Source organism: Epinephelus fuscoguttatus, linkage group LG8 (genome assembly GCF_011397635.1).
Source record: "Epinephelus fuscoguttatus linkage group LG8, E.fuscoguttatus.final_Chr_v1".
Taxonomy (NCBI): Eukaryota; Metazoa; Chordata; class Actinopteri; order Perciformes; family Serranidae; genus Epinephelus; species Epinephelus fuscoguttatus.
Genome location: NC_064759.1, coordinates 18,671,960 through 18,694,241, shown reverse-complemented (window position 1 = coordinate 18,694,241; position 22,282 = coordinate 18,671,960). Strand labels below are relative to the sequence as shown.

At 40.8% G+C, this 22,282-nt stretch overlaps 1 protein-coding gene across 1 annotated transcript; it reads right to left on the bottom strand.

Moving 5' to 3' along the window:
- Positions 1-97: 97 nt before the first annotated feature.
- On the bottom strand, positions 98-21,991 carry LOC125893588 (glycoprotein endo-alpha-1,2-mannosidase-like protein). Its single transcript, XM_049584340.1, has 4 exons — positions 20,756-21,991; positions 16,018-16,127; positions 3,964-4,040; positions 98-2,619 (listed from the first exon to the last, which is right to left on the bottom strand). Exons 1-4 carry the CDS (start codon positions 21,264-21,266, stop codon positions 1,983-1,985), a joined length of 1,335 nt encoding a protein of 444 aa, XP_049440297.1. The 5' UTR covers positions 21,267-21,991; the 3' UTR covers positions 98-1,982.
- Positions 21,992-22,282: the final 291 nt, after the last annotated feature.

Here is a 22,282-nt window from a genome sequence, read left to right as displayed (position 1 = left end):
ATTCATGCATAAGAAGCTATTTTAGAAATACGCCTATCTTTATTTCAGGTGTCTGAAAGTTAAGTGTTTTTAGAAAAAAGAAAAGAAACCACTCAGAAGCGCCCTTCACAACCAAAGAGCATACTTTTATTCTCAAATATGCCTGTCTGAAAGTAGCTTTTACTTTAATAGACAGCAGGATTTCATCCAATCTAAACCACAGGAATCCATATAACAGAGTGCTCCGGTAAGTGGTACATTTTTATTCATACAGCCACTCCAAAACCCTGAGCCCGGCCTTCACACTTAACACCTGATTCTGTTGTTTTTACTGAGGTGAATGAAGTTAATGTGTGCCCATGATCAACATGGCTTCTTTCCATTAAGAGAATTACACCGAAATTCAGATGAATAGAGGAAGAACTTAGAGAACTTTTTACAACTTCAAGGCCAAGTTTAGCTTAAATACACTTCAGAAGGGGCGACATGGTGGTGCAGGGGTTAGCATTGTCGCCTCACAGCAAGAGGGTTCCTGGTTCGAACCCCCCTGCATGTTCTTCCTGTGTCAGCGTGGGTTTTCTCCAGGTGCTCTGGCTTCCTCCCACAGTCCAAAGACATGAAGGTTAGGTTAGGTTAATTGGCGACTCTAAATTAGTTGGTGTGAATGTGGTGGATTCACAGCACGCGCGTGGTCGTCTGTCTTTATGTATCAGCCCTGTGATAGTCTGGCAACCTGTCCAGGGTGTACCCCGCCTCTCACCCAATGTCAGCTGGGATATTCTCCAGCACCCCCATGACCCCCAACAGGATAAGCGCTATGGAAAATGAATGAACACTTCAAAAGCCTGTCTGACTTGCGTTATTTGCCCAATTGATTGACCCTCTGAACCTGAACACCTCTATGTGGAGAGGAGCAGAGCTAATCTGCATGCTATAATATATAAATACTTGAAGTGTATTTTGTTTTACTTGCCAACTATACTTTTCTGAAGTTTCAGAAGTGGGATTTCACTTCTGCAGCTTTTTTGACAGAATTAAAAAAAATCTGAAATGATACAAAACCGTCATTCAAAATCACACAACATTTGACTCTTACAGCAAAATTTGACCTATTGGCAAATAAACATATTCCCTTTCTTGCCGAGAGTTAGAGAGGATAGACGTAGCAGCAAGGTTGCCAGGAAACCACCGGACTCCAGAAGGTCAGAAATTGTCGTTAAACTACAACATGTCATTTTTACACATTGCTTTTTGTAGGGACTAACAAATGAGGTATAATGAGTTAATAAAATATCCTTAGAACTGCAGGTCAATAACTTTTGTGACTGTTTCCAGTCTTAATGCTAAGCTATGCTAACTGGCTGTAGCTTCATATTTAACAGACAGATGTGAAAGTAGTATCAATCAACTGTCTTCCAGAAAGTGAATTAATGTATTGCCCAAAATGCTAAACTGTACACTTGCATGCCTCACCCCTACTTACTGCTTTTAAAGCACCATATCATCACCGCTTCAACGAGCTCTTGAGTAAAGGGAGGATCAAAATTAGTGTCTCATTCTGTTTGATCAATGAAAGCGAAACCTTAGGAGTGTCTGGCTACTGTAATGGATACTATTCTTTAGCTGCAGAGAAGGAAATGAGGCTCTCATGTGATGACCGTTTTCTCAGTGTGTTTGAGACAATCGTTCATTAAATTGCATCAAGTGGACGAACACCAGATTCGGCCTTTTACAGCTCAATGGAAACTCCCCAGAAACTCAACGGAGAGAAGTCACACCGCCGACACAGAGTCCTGTTCTTGCAGATCAGCATGTCTGTACAAAAGTATGCACACACTCGCAGAAACTCTTACATCCGGTCCAGTTAAAGGTAAAAGCATGTTCTCACACACACATCTATATTGATCAGTCTCTACATTCACTCCCTCTCTTTTGTTCTTTCCCTTTCATGTGCACACACACTACCACTAGAGCATGCTGTTTCAAGTCACTTCGATGAGAGCTCACATGAGCCACTGCTCCTTCTCTTTGTTGAACTGCTCCGCCCAGCGCCGGGTCAACTCCAGGTAGTGATCGGGTCCATGCGGCTGATAGTCCAAGTACACACGGGTCACCGTCTTTTTAGGCACTGCCCTCTCTATCTGCGTCCCCTCGTGCCACTCATTAAAAGACGTGATGGTGACGATCTCCGGCCTCACATTCAGTGCCGCCTGCAGGGCTGTCTCGTAGTAACGACCGTTCACCCTGTTGCGCATGTTGTGGTTGTTCCACGGCCGGATGCTGGTGTCAATATAACCAGGTCCGACACTGGGGATGAAGAGGAGATTGTTGCCGTCACAAAAAGCTTTGATGGCCTTCCAGTTCTGGTGAGAAGAGCCGAAGGAGAAACCGTTGGAAGCAAAGTAAGTGTACATGCCATCGAAGCCGCCTGCGAGGATGTCGTGCTTGTGGCGCTCCTCCACAATCAGGGCAATGAAGATGGCATCGTAGGCAGAGCCACGCACACTGTGGGAACCGGTGGGAGTCAAGAATTCAGACCAGGACTCTGGAGGAGTCAGGTAGGAGTCATAGATGTAGAATAGAGGAAGGCTCTTCCCTGTGCTGGTAGTAAACTTGTAGAAGGCTCCATGGTCTCCGTACCTTTTAAAGACAATAAAACAATACAATAATAACATGGTTAGTTAATGATGAATTAGTTGATTAACGATAAGTTAATCAAGTCAAGAAGCTGCAATGCTGATTTTTCAAGTAGTGAGGCTAAAAATGTCCACCTTCTCCTGAGTCTGGTGGTAGAGAAAGAACATGCAGGTCATTCAAATCAATTCAAAAGTGTTTATCCCCTGAGGAGCATGAATGTAGTCAACAAGTGTCATTGGAATCTATCTGCTAGATTATTAGATTTCTTGTGCTTGAGGTTGATCATGGGATATGAAGATAACACAAGAAGAAATCTCATTTTGAAAATGGGAAGGGTTTATCCTCTGGAGAGCACAAATCAGCTCAGTAAGTTTTTTTGACAATCTTTTTGATCTTCTACAGGAACAACTGGCCTGACTGTTCTGGTTTGAAAACTCACTGTGCACGACCTGCTCAACACCAAACAGAGACGAGACACAGCTGGCAACTAACTGGTGTTTACAGATGAGCATTTCACAGCAAAGGAGCCAGATATTTCCCTCGGGAGTTGATGGCCACCAAAAATAGAATTAACAAGGAGAGTGAATACTGGACTTACACTCCCCAGGTAGCCGGAAACACAACTTCAAATAATGATTAAGTTGCTCCGTGTTGCTGTGTGTGTGAATAATAAACTGTTGGCTCGTGTAAACGAAAAACATGAGGAAATGTCAATATTGTGTTTGCAACAACTTTCCACTGCCCAACAGTGGCCTAAAAAATCACCTGTTACAGGATGAAATACTACATACAGGGTAAACAGTTGACAAAAGGAGATGCTGTATATTAAATAGTTTGAGACCTTTATAGGGTTATTAAAAAAACATTAAGATTTATCCTCTGTGTACCACAAAGAATTTAATGGCCTCAGGTACGTTGTTGTGAACAAATATGTTGGTAGAGGGAAACTTATGACCAAATAGTGGTGCTAAATGACAACTAGACCTGACCATCACTGTGAGGGCAAAATGTGAAGATTTGCCCTTTATTATTATTAATTCATTTCTTTCTAAAAAAAATGTTTTTGTTAGAAACTCGATTTCTTGTGTAAATGTTTTGGAGGTTTGGGCTTTTGAGTGAGTATGGACTTGACAAGTTCTCCTTTTCAGAGCAACCTTTATACTCAAAGGTTAGAAAAATAGCTTTTGCTTTCCACAAACTCATCCATAAGTCATGAAACTAGCCTTACATAATCAAAAATGCGTTCTAAAAGTATTTCAGTTTTGTAACTAATGTTATTTCAACTGTGCATGAAATCTTAATGGTTTTCTATTTAAGCTGAGTCAGTGATGGAGAAGTGCAGCCCACCTGTCAATGATATACTTGATATTGTCATGCACACTCTGGTCGTTTCGTCCTCTGTATGGTTGGATGTGAAATGCAACCTATGAAAACATGCAGAAAGACATACACCTTGTTAGTTTCCATTCATCATGTTACTGCCATGAAAAAAGACAATCACAGTCAGAAATCAAAGATGATTTTAGTGAGTGTTGACTTCAAATCAACATTCAGTTTCAGACTTCTCAAAGAGGGCAGACAAATGCAACAATATGATCTCCTGGTTTCTAGTTAAAGTTCAAGAAGCAATCAGGAAAAAAAAAAAAATCATAGTATAATTTGCCATAAAATTTCATAAAAAAGTAAAAGTATAGTATGCTAATATAGTAGCATAAAAAAATAATCATAGTATAGTATGTCACAAAAACGTAAAAAGTCATAGTATGTTATGTCATAAAATATGTAAAATTAAAAAAACATGTATACTTTAGTATGTCGACAAATGCAAATAATAAATGTTTTAAGAGAAGTAATACCATAGTAATACCATACTGTAGCATGTCATAAAATATAGAAATATAGAAAAAATGTCATAGTATAGTATGTCAAAAATATAGAAAACAAATGTCATAGTATTGTGTGTCATAAAATATAGAAAAAAATGGCATAGTATAGTATGTCATCAAAAATGTGATGAAAATGTCACAGTAAAGTATGTCATCAAAAATGGGATAAAAACATCATAGTATAGTATGTCATCACAAATGTCACAGAAACGTCATAGTATGTTGTCAAAAATGTGATAAAAACGTCATAGTATAGCATATCATTTAAAATGTTACAAAAATGCCAGTCGTCAGAAAATTGATAAAAACGTCTCAGTTTAATATGTCGTAAAAAATGAGATGAAAACATCATAGTATACTATGTCATCAGAAATGTCACAAAAACATCGTAGTATAGTATGTTGTCAAAAATGTCATAGAATAGTGTCATCAAAAATGTGATAGAAATATCATAGTATAGTATGTCGTCAAAAATGGGATGAAAATGTCATAGTATAGTATGTCTTCACAAATGTCATAAAAATGTCATAGAATAGTATGTCATCAAAAATGTGATAGAAACATCATAGTATAGTACGTCATCACAAATGTCACAAAAACATCATAGTATAGTATGTCGTAAAATATGGTAAAAATGTCATAGTATAGTATGTCGTCAAACATACAGTGGTGGAAAAAAGTTTTCGGACACCCCATGCATTTGTGAAATATTGCATTAAGAATCACTCTTAGGTCTTCAAGTGCAAGTTCAATTTCTTTTAGTACAGTCACAGCCAAAATACTAAATAAATCCTAAAAAAGCCATTAAAAACTTAAAATTGATTAGTTCCATAAAAATACATAAGAAATTTTGGTACCAGTGATGAAGGTCGTTCTTTTTATTAAAAGACACAATTTTTGTTGCCAAGCTTCGTGTCTACATAAAGCCAGCACATTTGAAAGTTCTTCAGACACAAAAATGGCTAAAACAAGGAACCTAACGCAGGAAACACGCCTGAAGATAAAGATTCTCAGCCAGGAAGGGTACAGCTGCCGCCAGATAGCCAGGAAGTGCAGATGCAGTCCTTCAGCAGTTGGATACACTCTGCAGAAATACAGACGAACCACCAGCTTGGAAGACAAACAAAGATCTGGGCGTCCAAGGGTTTCTTCAGCAAGAAATGACCACATCCTGATCCGCATGTGCAGGCAAAACCGCCGAATGACATCACAGGAGCTTCAGCAGCAGTGGTCAAACCAAACTGGTGTCCAGTGTTCCACCCGCACTGTACGTGGCCGACTTTTAGATCATGGCTTAAGGTCCTACAAGGCTATCAAGAAGCCCCTGATCAATGAGAGACAGAGGTTAGCCCGGCGTCGTTGGGCCCAGGCACACAAGAACTGGACAGCCAGGAATTGGAAGAAGATTTTGTGGTCAGATAGTCATAGTATAGTATGTCGTCAAAAATATGATAGGACATTGTATAGTATGTCTTCAAAAATGGCACAAAAATGGCACAGTATAGTATGTCATCAAAAATATGATAAAACGTCATAGTATATAGTATGTCATCAAAAATGATAAAAAAGTCATAGTATAGTATGTCCTCAAAAATATGGTAAAGACATCATAGTATAGTATGTCATCACAAATGTCACTCAAAACGTCATAGTATAGTATGTCGTAAAATATGGTAAAAATGTCATAGTATAGTATAGTATGTTGTCACAAATGTCACAAAAACATCATAGAATAGTATGTCATCAAAAATGTGATAGAAACATCATAGTATAGTATGTCATCACAAATGTCACAAAAACGTCATAGTATAGTATGTCGTAAAAAATGGTAAAAATGTCATAGTATAGTATGTCGTCAAAAATGTGATAAAAACGTCATAGTATAATATGTCGTCAAAAATATGATAGGACATTGTATAGTATGTCTTCAAAAATGGCATTGTATAGTATGTCATAAAAATGTGGTAAAAATGTCATAATATAGTATGTCGTCAAAAATATGATGAAAATGTCATAGTATAGTATGTCATCAAAAATATGATAAAAATATAGTATAATATATCATCAAAAATGTGATAAAAATATCATAGTATAGTATGTCATCAAAAATATGATAAAAATATCATAGTATAGTATGTCATCAAAAATATGATAAAAATATCATAGTATAGTATGTCATCAAAAATATGATAAAAATATAGTATAGTATATCATCAAAAATGTGATAAAAATATCATAGTATAGTATGTCATCAAAAATATGATAAAAATATCATAGTATAGTATGTCATCAAAAATGTGATAAAAATATCATAGTATAGTATGTCATCAAAAATGTGATAAAAATATCATAGTATAGTATGTCATCAAAAATATGATAAAAATATCATAGTATAGTATGTCATCAAAAATGTGATAAAAATATCAGTGTAGTATGTCGTCAAAAATGTAATAAAAATATAGTAGAGTATGTCGTCAAAAATATGATAAAAACATCATTCAAATAAACACAAGTAGTTTGTGCTCTAACTTCTTGTGTTTATTTGAATGATGTTTTAAATTATCATCGAAATGCAGAAAAACGTAAAATAGTTGTTTGTCAATGAATGGTGACTCTAAATTGTCCGTAGGTGTGAATGTGAGTGTGAATGGTTGTCTTTCTCTATGTGTCAGCCCTGTGATAGTCTGGTGACCTGTCCAGGGTGTACCCCGCCTCTCGCCCAGTGTCAGCTGGGAAAGGTTCCAGCTCTTTTGCTGTGCGGCCCTAAATCATATGCTGGCTCTCTCAGTCATCAAAACATCAAAATCTTCTGCCTTAAAGCAGTGCATGACATCAGGCGTCTGGTTTCTCCTCCCTAGTACCATGTCATAGATGACTGTACTTGCTTACAGTTTTTTTAAAACCTATAAATAAAAGAGTACAACACAGACTTTGGTCAACAGTACAGCATACCATAGTTGTTAGCCATTCAAGCAGATCCTTTCGGACAGGATGCGACTGCAGAGAACCATGTTTTCACCGTTTCATTTTTATGACAAAGTCTGTCACACTGCAGGAGATGTTTTTCACCCTAAGTGCTGCCCCTCTGGAGACTTCTGTAATGGCTCTGTTAGAAACGGGTATTTGCAGTTGATGAACGAAAGCAGCAGAAGAACAAGGGACCTGAAGTGACACGTACACAAAAAGTGCTTAAGTTGAATATTTTAAGGAGCAGCCGGAGAATTCAGAGACTCTGAATAATGCATGATCAAAGTGAAACACTTTTCTTTTCAAGCAGTGGACACCCAAGGGAAACAATGTGAGGGAAAGGGGCTTTTTAAGATGTTGGAGGCCAACAGCTAACTAAATGGATGTGCAATGATCAAGTGAGCTACATCGTCTATGTTCTTTGATTCCTCTCTTATCCCTGATTAAACCTAATGAAAGCCTGCATTTAGAAATTCGCTTAAACAAGACTATGACAAATCGGTAAAATCAAATTTCCAACTTGATAGTAGCACTAGAGGAAGTGTTAAGTGAATTATCACCAGTTATTACAATTCATCCTCAGGGGGGCATGACTGTGTGTAGCAAATTACATGGTAATTTATTCAATAGTTGCAGAGACATTTCACTAAAAACCGCAAATGTCTGCTGGTGGTGCTAGAGTGAAAGTCAGGGGATCAAGTCATTAAGTACCCACGGCTTTAATTCCACCATGAATGTCTGCGAAATGTCACTGCAGTCCATCTTACAGCAGTTGAGAGATTTCAGTTTGACATTCGTTACACTGACAGAAAATCTGCAGGATTAAAGTGCGTGTATCATCATTGAGAATAAGAACTTTGCAGTGATGAAAATGGACGCATTCATGTTCACTAGATTTAATCTCGCGCCTGTTTTCTGTCAAAATGTTTCTGATAGGTAAGCTGTGTTGCAAGCAGAGGGTGCTGTGTGCTTTTTCCGCGAAAAAAAACAAAGACAGTTGGCTGCACCGACTGTGTCACTATGACATTGACCGGAAGTGTGCTAATGGATTAAAGTGATGTCTGGAATTGGTGAAAGTCGAGCAAATTGTTTTAAACTGCAAATGTCTATAGATAAACTGTCAAATGGAGGCAAGAAAAACAGGACCACTTGTGCCAGTAATGGAGATGCTAAGTGCTTTTATGTGCTGCAAAACATACATTTTGAAAGATTAAGATGCACTTTGCTGGCAAAATATCAATTTGAAGAAAGATAGAGGAAGAAAGATCCAGGCCATCTGAATAAATCACATCCTCTAAGCTGTGTTTGTAAAGCCATAACTCTTTGGACTTTCTTAGTAACGTCATCAGCCTGGCAAAGTGAGATCAAATATCAAATCATTTTGAAAAACTGAGGTATTAGAGGATATGAAGCCGTATAATTAATAATCCACAAAGGGGGAAGGAAAGCTGTTACGGTCCCCTGTTCACTGCAGCAGAACGCAGGCCACTAGAAAACTCGGCTCATTTTCCAAACACACCAGCCCATTACTCTGTGGTAATTTAGAAGTAAATGAGACAGAGTCGACGCATTTTAATACCTCATAAACATTGACAGCATGAGCCAGGAACAACCACAGCATGATTCATGCTGAGCAGAGAGGAATTTAGTGCCATGTCATGCAGAAAGCACTGAGAGAGGGATGTGAGCCAACACAAAGATAAAGGTCCAGACCCTCGTAACAATTAGATCAATTCCAACAAAGCTGAGCACATTTACGTATGAGAGAGCGTCAGGTTTGCTCTGTCGATGGACAGTGGACACACACGTCCATGCAGGGTCACGGACGACTTAATGTAGCTACTCTGTGCATCTGGAAAGTGTGCCTGATGCCATCATAGGGCACCCATGGGCGTGATTTCCCCCGTGCTCATGCAGTCACATGGCCTACTTACTGGATAGAACTTTTACAGCCCCTCAGGGTGCAGATTGTTCAGAGAGGCAAACTGAGTCATGGGACCCACGGTGCACATTTCCCCTCTGCTCCAGCTTCCAATCACCCCCCCACCCTGTCCCCACCGAACCACCCCCGCCCTCCCCTGGGAAGAGGAAGGACTATTTCAGCTCCTCTTCAAGCTGAGGTCGAGCAGCAGCTCTGCTGAGGAGGCTCCATGTGATGTGCTCTCCAACTCTGCTGTACAAACTACAGGCTCCACAGGCTGTGTGTGGGTGCTGCTGAAATACTGTTTAACTTATATAATAAAAAGTACATTGCTTTCTTGTACAGTGTTACCCAAAAGAGGGGTCAGTGTGTTTTTAGCTGTGCAGTGTGGGATTGCCAGTGTGATAGAATTTGGATTTGGTTGCAGTGTGATAGCTCTGCTCCAGTTTCCATTCATCTACATTTTAACTGAGCATGCAGCTATGCCACATTTGTATTTTCGGTTGTGTCTCTTATCTGAATAAGCACACAACTTCCCCAGTTTGGCAAAGTTACATTACCAACCAGGCAAACCAAGGCATCAGTCGTGGGGCCCCAGAACCCAAGGGAGCCCAAAAGCATGTCACTTGTTTTTTTGATAACCTACAGAGAAGCTCTGTATCAAAATCAAGTTGAATACTTTTTCCAAATTCTAATTCTGTCTCCCCATTGTTTAAAGCAAAGTCCCCCTATTCTTTTCTAATCTCGCAAACTACTGGACCAATCAGTCTCATATTTTGTGTGTACATTTATGACCAAGCTCTGTGACCTCTCATAGTTGCACTCAGTCACAGTTGTTGGAAAGCTTGTTTACGTCATTGACGGCTGACACCTCACTCCTCTTCACTGGCCAGTAGGGGCCCCAAATTCTACAGAAATCAGCTTGGCAAACATCAACAAGCCTTGCCTAGTCTGTTGCACGCCACATTTTGGACTCCGTTGTGGCTCTGAAACTGACATCCATAGAAAAGTTTGGTCTCATTTTGAACCAGAGCATCTGCAGATAAATTCCCAAACCAATATGTTATGACTGATTAAAGTCAGGCACGATACAAGATGAATTAGTCTGCATTTTTAAAAGAAAATCTAAAGTCAAGATGGCGGCGAGCTGTGAATTTTTTCCACATTTCATAGACAAAAGAATTTAGAATAGAAAATAAAGTTAATCAGTTGCAGCCCAGGTTTATATTATGCTCTCAATCTGATGGTGCATGAGTATTTCTGGGGGACCAACAGGGGCCCAGCAGCTACTTTTTGCCCGGGGCCCTCTAATAGGTTAAATCTGGCCATGAATCTTGGAAATGTTAATGACATATTCATGCCTCAGTGAGTCACATAAAACCACTATAAAAACCATTCACATGCTGTCTTCGATTGCTCCATTCAGCAGTTAGACAGGAAGACTGTCGAGTGCACTGTAATCCTCATCCTCAGCTAGGAGGAGTGCTGCTGTGACAAACAAGACAAGACAGTATAGGACAAGGATGGACAAAGATACCAGATGGAAAACTAAATGCATATGGACAGGTAAACTATTCCTAGAATAAAGTTTTGTTTTTTTAGACATGCTGAGGAATTCTACGTTCATTCATCCTGGTGTTTTCTTTGTCTTACCTCTGTATCCTCAGTAATATCACGCTAATTTTGTATAATTATACAGACTCTCCAAGGGCCTGATGTTTCAAAACAAAACTGCTCACACACTCTCACAAAGCAATGCTCAGATTGGCTGGTAGCCACTTTGCTACTAAAAGCAGATTGCAGATATGTGTGTTTCCTGAATCCTGATCTGATACATTTTTGGCTGTAGCCGCAGCTCCTGCGGGACCATCTGTCCTCCACACTCGGGCTTTCCTCCCTCCTTTTAGTCTGCCTCTCAGTAGAATAGAGTAAAGAAATTATTTAAGGTTGTTGCTTTGGGAAATTTGCACTTGAGCCCAAAATGATCAGAGCCAAAGTTCTTTACCTTGTCAGCATTTTGCTGAAATTATGCAAGAAGAAGCACTCCAAAGATAAATGTCCTTCTGTGCAGAGGGAGTGGGAGGAGTTCATCAAAAACAAGAACTGGAAGAGGACGCTGCACTCAACATACAGAAAGAAAATATTCTACTGATTATCACAATCAGGCATACATACATACATCACGCATGTGCTTTTATAAGACAGCACTTCCTCCTTATTTCCGTGAGGTTCTGAAATGAGCCGTTGATTTGTAGAAAGCATGTCATGGTCTGTATTTCCACACACGCTTTCTCCTGCTTGCTCAGCCACTCATGACAATAAAGCATTGCATTAGGTTCAATCTATTAGCTTCTCTCCTGACAGCATTTTGTGTAAAACCTCATCAGCTCAGCGTTGCATGTATAATCCCAGCGTTCTTGTCATGCCCTCGCACAGACGCATTATTTCTTTGCCTGCAGCCAAACAGCGGACTAAACAAGTGTGATATCAAATCTGACAGACTGGCCTTACAAACCTACTGCCTCTCCTCAGAGCTGTTTATACAGAGGACAATATGTGTCACATCGCTGCTGGAAAATAAATTATCTTTATCTTCACATCAGGATACAAACACTGGCGTCATAATGGTTGTGTTATAATGATCATTAGAATGACTTTGCTTTGTAATTAACCTTGTTGATAGCTTCAGCAAGTTGTAAATACAACTTGCCTCCTTGTGGTCTGGTTAGTTTTGTTCCTATATGGTAAAATAGGAACATACTTAATAAATTTATAAAATATAATGACACGTGAAACCTGCTGACTTTAGCACAGACACATGAATCTCACTCAGTAAGTGTTTTTCCCCCCATAGTTTGACAAATTTTGTATTGTCTCTCAAATGCAAGATAGGTAAACTTCTTTCTAGGTCGAAGTGACTTTGAACATGGCCAGATGGGCTGGCCTGAGTATTCTGCTGATCTACTGGGATTTTCACACACAACCATCTCTAGGGTTTACAGAGGATTGTCTGAAAAAGAGGAAGTTCTCAAATGACCACTCGTTACAACCAAGGTCTGCAGAAGACCATCTCTGAACAAAACAACACGTCCAACCTTGAAGCAGATGGGCTACAGCAGCAGAAGACCACACCAGGTGCCACTCCTGTCAGCTAACAACAGGAAAGTGAAGCTACAGTTCACACAGGCTCACCAAAACTGAATGATAGAAGATTGGAAAAACTTTGCCTGGTCTGATGAGACTCGATTTTGCTACATCATTCAGATGGTAGGGTCAGACTTTGGCGTAACAACATGAAAGCATGGATCCATCCTGCCTTGTATCAACTGGTCAGACTGCTGGTGGTGGTGGTGTAATGGTGTGGGGGAGTCTTGGCACACTTTGGGCCTCCTTAGTACCAACTGAGCATCATTTAAACACCACAGTTTTACACTAGTTTTCATTGAAAAATCAGTGAAACTTATCTGATTAATGAACTAATAATAGCAACTAAAGCATAGTAAGTAAAATAAAACCTTACAGCAATGCTGATGCTTTTATCCGGTCAGTTGTATATAGTGTGTTGCGCAGTTGCTGTTGGTGCATTATTAATAGCCCCTGTTTGACATAGGAAAACTCTTACACGCCTGCATCACTTATATGTCATTTCATATTCATACAGAAAGCTCCTGAGTAGCTTGTAATATGCACATAAACACAGGAACATATTACATATGCTTCTTTAGCTCTCATTTTGGAGAATTTTTACAGGAGAAATGTGACAAAAAAAAAGGTCTGATCACTGTGTCATCATCTCTTATCTTTCTTTACCCCTCTACTATCTTAATCTGGAGAGCATCCAACGTGAATTGTATTGAATTACGACCAAGCATTCCCTGTAAAAGTTTAATAAGCCTTCGATACAGTGAAAGGAGGCAGACAGACCAACATGGAGGGAACATATTTTCTTCAACGTGCCATTTTCCAACCTAATTGGCAAATTGGTCATGTGGTTTTTTTCTACCCCCCACCTCTTCACCCTGCTGATGTGCTCCAGAGCTCATTCAATCCCCACAGAACAACTGATCCAGCAGCAGCTATATGACCTGTTTTTTTATCTCTAATGCTGGAGATGTCACTGCAGCTGCAAACATCAGGACTCAAGTCTCTGAGCAGCACAGACAGCAGCAGAACACACTCAACAGCCTCACTCTCCTGTGACAAAAACAAACTGCAGCTTCTGTGAATAACTCACCACAGCACTACGGCTGCGTTGAGATTACTATCCTGAGCAGTGTTAAGCTCTCTGCTCACCACTGTAGAAAGCATCATTAATCCTTTTCTAGCTCTGTGTCACTGTGCTCTTAGTGAGATGAATGGATGGAGAGATAATGGACAGACAATCATATTTACACATTGAGCCTCAGGCTCATTCATATTCTGGCAACCATTCAGAAATAAAAGAATGGCCATTTCTCCAGAAGCTGACATTTAAGTTTAACAAGATGGAAGTTTTACACAAAACCCTACTTGGTATTTGACGACCTGGGAATGAGACTCAACAATCAACTATCTTTCTCCAAAGTTCAATACATCATTTTGAAACACCACTATCGAGCAAATTCTCTGTGTAAGTTGCAGACTCTCTGCTGTTTTATTTAGCTTGTAGCATCCGAATCAGTCATATGCAAATGGGCACAGTTCGAGTTGGTTTACTGTATTTAATGGAGTGCCTCAAGGTTCTGTGCTTGGCCTCTCCGTCAATAGTTAACTGTTCATCGGTCAACCGCCAAGAATTTTTTTTGACCAGTTATGTATCTCGGTTTATGAGTTAATTCCACTGTTCCTCAGTTTACTGCACTGTGCACCACCTGGTTCGGGTGGGAGCTAGCTAGCAGTGCCACTCGTTCTGTGATTATCCCTGGTAATGTCCTGATACAGCAGTGGTGCTGTAGCAACATGGTGGTTGCTCTCTGGTCTTCCTCTACTGTAGATCACTCCGATGAGTAAGTGAGTCAATTTTGAGCCTCAAACCCCCTTTAGCATTTTAACTATGTTATCACTGTTAGAATCGTTTAAAGTGTCAGCACAGCTAGTGCTAACACAGGTAACAATGCTAACAGCATTTTGAGGCTAAAATTAAACTGCTTACTCATTTGGGCTAGTTGGGGAGGACTGGAGGGTGGCCAACCTGTTTCTACAGCTAAGCCATCCCGCCACCATGAGTTGGGACGGCATTATCAACTGTAATTGCAGAATGAGTGGGGCTGCTAGCTAAAGACAGGTGGTGACCAGTGCAGAGCTGCCAGGGCTAACTAATCAGTGGAGACCATAGGGTGGGCAGGGGGCCATAGGTTTCCACGTTAACGTGGCTAGCTGGCTGCTTGTCAGTGAAGCCAACAGAAATAAAATGAAAGGCAAGACATTTACAGCACAAAACATTAAAATTTCACCACCTCTAAATGGATAGTGTTTTAAAATGCGGAGCTAAAGCTTACTGAGTCAATGGAGCACCAGACTAAATGGAAAGGCCTCATGTATTTCACGTCATTTAGCATTTTTCCTTAAAAATTAACCAGTTGATTACCAGTTATGGGTGTCAGGCAATCGGAAGCTAAATCAACCAAAACTTATATGAATAATTTAGGTCGTAAAGCACATGGAATTCAAACGTATTGCTATGCAGATGATGAGGCATTGTATAGCTGTGGATCTTACTACCCAGATACACTCCATAAACACAGTTCACCTTTAATATTTTGCAGTCTCAGCTCGCTCAACTCAAACTGGTACTAAATGCAAGTAAAACTGGGTTAATGTTGATTTCTAATGCTAGCATGCCTCCAGACATTGTTACAGTTCAGGGGACTTGTTATCTGTAAACATACACAGGTAATTGACTTGATGAGTCTTTATTTCTGTCCTGTTGGTCTCTGGTTTATTTTTATTTAAAAAGCTATTCTGGGTAAAATGCATTCATATTCCTACAAATTTATTTCAGTGTTCATCTTGCAATCATTATCTCAGATCACAAGAAATATCTGCCGTCTGTCTCTAGGGTACAGAGACAGAAAAGGAAAGCTTTTATTTTTTTCTGCTCTAGCCACTCAGAACAGTCCCTAAAATGAAATTGATTTGATAATCAGATATCTGACACAGAATTCAAGATTATGCTGAACTCTATGATTAATGCTTTTATTCTTAATTGTGCCTGTTCTTAACTGACTTGTAGTCTTATTTTAGCCATATGTGTTTTTAGTATTGTTTTATCTGTGGTATGATATTGTAATGTTTCTATCTATGCTGCCATCTTGGCCAAGTCTTTCTTGATTTACTGGGATTTACGTGGTTAAATAAATACACGGTAAAAGGTTTAAAAACCCACTGCAAAGCTCATATCAGCATTATTGATTGAAAACCAACTCTTCCATTAACAACTGCAGATTTAAAACGGACAAATCATTGAATAATCAACACTCATTTTCCTGCGACAACATGCAGTATGCATAAAAATCGAGCTGATTATTACAACTCAGAGGAGAACTGATTCATTGCTCTTTTTCTAGACCTCTACTATTTCCCCACTTTGTTTCAGGCCTCTCTCTCTCTCACACACACACACACACAAAATGTGCTGATGCTTTTTACCTTGAGGTTGTGTCTATACGCAGCATCTAGTACAGATGGTACCAAATCCTCAGCGGGTTCCCCATTGTCGTCAGCCAGGCCGGGAGGATACCAGGACAGGACCAGAACCCCTGGAGACACACAGAAACTCATAAGTCTGATCATCCATCCAGGACCAAAGACACTACCTTAGAGAGCATCTGTGTAGGACCAACGTCCAAAATGCATATGACCCTCTGAAATGGTTCTCTCAGGCATTGTTGAAATGATGTTTGGCTTTCACACTGATTGTAAGAAATGCTGACAATCCTTTTGGGAGAGATGGGAGCTGGAAATCTTTTGCTTTCATTAATCTACAGTGAGGTTTTCACGCAGCCCTTCACACAGTTTTACAGACCCATTTGCGACCATTGAACGAACACAGTCAGTTTCGCTTTTATTGAACACACTGTGAAATTTCTGCCTTGGAAATCCATTAGGGTAAATCACTGTATTTTATGGGACTCAGACAGATGCTGGTAAGATTTGTGGTTATATGCTGTGTGCATGGACGGATTAGGAGATAGGGCATCCTTGGTCACAGATATGCAAAAGGTCCCACCACTTCTTCGTCACAGGAGCAAGACACAGGGACTTTGTGCTGGTTTTCACTCTTTTTGTTGTTGTTGTTTTGTATCCCTTTGGGGTCATTTTGTGTGACCTTGTGCTTGTTTTGTGTTTCTTTGTAATCGTTTTGCATCTCTCAGGGGTATATTTGTGTCTCTTGATCGTTTTGTTGCTCTTTGTGGTTATTTTATGTCTCTTTGAGGTAAATTTATGTCTCCTTTGGTCATTTTGTTGCTCTTTGTAGTTCTTTTGCATGTTTTTGTTGTCGCTTGGTCTCACTTTATGGGTTAATTTGTGTCTCTTGTGTCTTTTGGGTCTATTTGTTGCTCTTTGTTTTTGTTTTGTGAGTGTGTTTTTAATTGCTTTGCATCTCTTTGTAGTCATTCTGTGTCTGTTTGTAGTTCTTTTGCCTGTTTTTGTTGTCATTTTGTGTCAGTTTAAAGGTCAATTTGTGTCTCTTGGAAGTACATTAGTTTCTTTTTGGTTATTTTATTGGTCTTTGTGGTTTTGCATCTGTTTGAGGTATATTTGTGTTGTTTTTGGTAATTTCGTTGCTCTTTGTAGTTATTCTGTCTCTCTTTTTAGTTATTTTGCATCTCTTTGTAGTCATTTTGTGTTTCTTTGTAGTCCTGTTGTATGTTCTTGTTGTCTCTGAGGTATATTTGTGTCTTTTTGTGTCCCTTTGCAGTTCCTTTGCATCACTTTGTGGTCATTTTGAGTCAGTTATGGGTCGATATGTGTTAATAAGAGTGACATTTTGCAGATGAAGGCCCCTGGGTCTGTGCCAGATAGGCCTGTTCAGTAATCCATTCGTGGTCACAGATATGTAAAAGGCTCCCAACTCCACCTTGCAGTTCTTTTTGGACATTTTACATCTCTTGTGGTCATCTGACATGTATTTGTGGTTGTTTTTCATCTTTTTGTGGCCATACAAGCCCGTTGTTTGTATTCAACTAGAAAAGCTGATATTCTCTTCAAACAGAGGCTTTGGCTCAGTGGCCCCCTGGGGCCTCGAGTCCCTGGACCTGTGCTCAATAGCCCTGTTCAGTGATCCATCCATGGCTGTGTGGTGGCAAGTTGATTTTTTCTATCTGAATGTGTACCTGCCCATCACCCATACTCTTCCCCTGATTGATAAATATGCATTTGTCATCTTTGCACTATTTATTATGTCTTGTTTTAGTGGCAATCTCTCTGCGCAGCTCGAGTGTGCGACAGCTCATAAATTCCTGTAGAGAATTGCCTCCTCATGCTTTGATGCTGGCTGAGAAATACTGTAGCTTCATATTAGCCACAATGGCACCTGGCACCAGAGACTATCTGGCACATCGGATATGCACTAAGAGCTAATTCATTAAACTCATATCCGCTTGCTGTGGAGCTGTGGGGACTATTAGATTACAATACCCAACTACGTCCGTGTGTATTAAGAGTATGGCCGCTGCTATTCATTTTATTTATGGGCCACTATGAAATGGCGGGGAATCAGTCATCAAGCCAAACGGGACTATTTAGAGTTTGGCCAACTGTGGCGTCTAATTAAATGGATTATTTTAAATAAGCATCGTGAGCCAGCACTCCCATGATCCATCTGTCAAGGCGGCGAGGTTTCAAAAGGGATGGATGGCCTGGTCATCAGTCTGGATGGTGTACAATAACCTACTGGGCCGCAGGACAGAAACATCAGAGCCTATCATGTGAAGGCTGCTGATGGCTGGACAGACCGGGCTGTTACTCGACACCAGATGACAGGACTTGTCTGTCTTTTAGGGAAGCCAAACAAGTTTTTGAAAAGACTAACAACATAGCCATTAATGTTTCATGAGACATTCAAAAAACTGATCTGAGCCTGAAGTTCTAAGAATAGAGATAAGGGACATTAGAGCCAGTGGTGCCCCAAGAGATTTTTCAAAGGGGTGGATGGATGGGGCACCTGAAATCTTGGGGGTGGTTCACTAAAACCAAAAGCCGTAAGTGAATTTCAGAGAGAGAGACTTATGAGAGACTTGTGGGTACCCATAGAAAACATTTTAATTTAGATATATTTAGGTAAGAGTTAAAGGGACCCCTTTGAAAACAGCCATGCTGATTGTTAACACTTCAAATTTTAGACTAAATTTGGAGCGCTGTTTGGCCTCCTTACCAACAACCTATGCCGACATGGTTGGTACCAATGCCTTAGATTGTCTGGTGTCACAAGATACCACTATCTTCACTCTGGCTTAAAAAAAAAAGCACACCACAGCCTCTTAAGGACATAAATGTCAGCTTCCAATTATTATTACAAGGGAGGACCAGCAATTGACCTTTCACTAAGCCCCGCCCCTTTGTGATGGTCCAACAGAGTAAGCATGGAGCCCACACTGTAACTAACTGCACTCCCTGAAGAAATATTATGATATTTTTGGAAAAATGAAACAGTGATTCCAGAGAGAAGCAGACAGAGGGGTCAAACTGACTCAGCAGCAACAACAGGTTAAAAAGACAAAGATAGTTAGAAGCTAAAGCCGAACTATAGGCTACAGATCACAGTGTAAAAGTGAACCACCACATCACTGCTGATCGCCACACAAGACAATGAATATAAAGGGAAACTTTGCTGATATTGAACCAGCTGTGTGGCATCGCAGTGTGTGCAGATGAACACTGTTAGGTTTCACCCTCGTACTGCTGCCAGCACCCGGACCTCTGCCGCCGGGCAGACAGGGATCTCCAGGGGAAGTCAAACAACATTCATCTGCACACAATGTGATGACACAGAGCTGGTTGAATATCAGCAAAGTTTCCCTGCTTCCCTTCACTGGTTCCTGTACAGCAGGGTCAGTCTTTTTTTCACTGTTATAATCATTAAAAAGCAAAAGCAGCATGTGTATACATTCAGTAGGCTATATCTTCAGTAGCTAGCTAGCTAACCTTACGCTTTTTAGAGTCTGATTTTGGTTTTGGAACAGGGAAGAAACGTATATCTTTGTCCAACCTCTCCAGGTAACGAGTATCATTAATACACGACGTGCCCCAGGCACAACATTTAGCTCCAAATCCACAAGTCCAGCCTGAAAATGAAGGAAATCTGAAACGATTGGAGCACAGCTGTGTTGTTGTCGGACCCTGGTCTGTGCTAGCCCGATGCTACATTATCATTGGCCAGTCTGCGTCCGGGGGTGGGACTTAGTGAGTGAATTATTGTATTTAGGGGGCTTTGGGTGATAATATAACAATATATTATCTTCTGTTATACAAGTTTTGTAACTACAGCACACAATCTAACTTCACATTACATTTTAAACATTTAAAGTTTACATTTCTTCCTTCCCCTTTAATCTCTTAAAGCTGTATTATCAGATGTGTTTTAAGACTCTGCATTGTTTCTAGAAAATCTATTTGTCGCTCGATTGTTGGTTGCCTGGCTTTGGATGTGTTGGTTCTTGTCTTACTGTCAGTGTTTTCTCAGGTGGTTTCTCATGACAGAGAGATCTGGGTCTCAGAGTGACATCCTAATTAAATAAAGGTATAAATATATTGACATTCATTGACTCTTACACAATCTAAACAATGATTCATGGGGTTGGGGGTAACACTTAAACAAGTTTACCATCCAAGTTTTTCAAGGTCAAAGCAAATCATGTTGGTTGTACTTAACCACCGGAGTTTGTCGATTATAAAAGACTCATAGGATTTATTCTACTCTGTTGAAAATTATATAAGAGGAACAATTCATGGCATCAAATATAGCGCTGACTGTGGTTTTTGCTGTATTATTCTTACAAAATATATACTTATTAATATCCTGCAGCCCTATAGGGGGCATGCTGTGTTGAAATAGCACACTAAATTAAATCACACTTCCTGAATCAATATTGAAATTGAGATGGGAAGGTGTTCTCCTCATGATGTAGACCCATCTTTTGATTACTGGAGCTTTTACTGTCCTGAAGTTTGTCTCTGTGCTGCAGGAAAAGGCGCAGCAGCGGATATTTGGGGACTCTGAGCTGAGTGTGTAGGGAGCTGTCCACAGGATGTGTGGTGCTGAAAATATTTGTGCCCCTCAAGCGGCTTTATAGAGGCCAGATCTCTGTGCAGCTGCTGAGCACAAGAAACAACTCAGCTCTTTTCTCTCTCCCTCTTGAAGAAAGTGGTTACATCTGAACTGTACCTGCAGCAGAGGCTCCGATCTGCTCCATGTGGGACTCCAACACGTCCGGGTCCCTGGAGCTGTACGGATTGAGCTCGGGGTAGAAGCTGGAGCCGATGTCCTCGGGCGGCATGTGTCTCCCTCTCGGGTAACTGGATGCGATTTTGGGGTCCCAGTGTGGAACCAGGATGTGGTCCCAGTGGATATACTTGCCGTCCATGTGTGGGTTGCCGTACCAGGTGTAGTAAAAGATATGAACATCGTAAAATATGGTCCCCTCGGGGCCGGTGTTGGACAGAACTGCTTTGGTGTTGCTGCCGGCTGGGTGGGCTTGACCCGGGGACGCGGTGGCGTCACGGGACACGGAGCGCCGGTCCATCTTCCCGGCTATCATCGGCAGCAGCTCCAAACCCGGAGCCAGATCCGAGAAGCCGTCACTGGGCTTCAGGGTCCTCAGTCCCATCATGGTCCCGAAGATGAATAGCGTGAAAAGAAACAGAGCTATACAAGCTTTCCTCCGTAGTCTTGCCATGTTTGCTTGGAGAGGCAGGAGCTGCAAACGGCGCGGACGGGACCAGGAGCGCAAATAAACCTGTCTCAGTCCTGTTTCCTCACAGCCTACGAGCTACTCTTCAAAGTGTCCTGCGTGACATCTGCAAACAGTACATCCTCTGCTCTGAATGCATGACTAAAAGGGGACTACATGGTTGCAGTCCGGTCGCGGCAGACTACTTGACGCAGTTGCCTGTTAGATTTTTAACTTTGTCCAGCAGCTTCATGTCTGTCATGCTGCTGATCAGCCTGTAAGGTGTCACCACAGCACAAACCCACTTCCTTAAGCGCTTGATCTGCTCTGTGCAGTGGGAATAACCGAGTCTATACGCGCTAAAACCCGTGTTCCCGATTTTGTTTCCATATAGACGTTTCACTCACTGACATCCAAACTGTCACTTCTCCAGCTGGCTGCCGAGTCCCGCCCGGAAGCTGATCCGTCCACCTGACACCCGACACAGACAGACAGACGACCGGCGTCGAGATGCGGAGTGATGCTCTCCGGTGATGATGTCCGGAGGGATTTTCCAGCCTCTGTGGGTGGTTGGTTGGTGTCTCCTTTACACAGTCCGTTTGGGTCTCAAAGAGGCGGGACTCGTCTGATGTGCAAGGCTGCAGAGGCTCAGACGGGAATAGATGGCATGTATGATGTCTGCAGATCAGTCACAAAGTTAGGCTTCTGTGGCAATGTTGTCACTGTGTCACCATGACTCATCACAGACTCTATGAGTCTCATATCTTCAGCTGAAGACAGAGTATTAATTGTCATATTACTGTTGTTGAAGTTCAAACTGACTGAGCGGTGAGTTCAGAGTTACACTGACATCTAGTGGTCCTTTAGTAGAACACAAGAGCACTTCACCATGCTGCTTTCAGGTACTGCAGGGAATTATGACGATATTGGTCTGCAACTAATGATTATTTTCCTTGTTGACTAGTCTACCGATTATTTTCACGATTAATTGAGTAGCCATTTAGTCTAAAAAATTCTAAAAA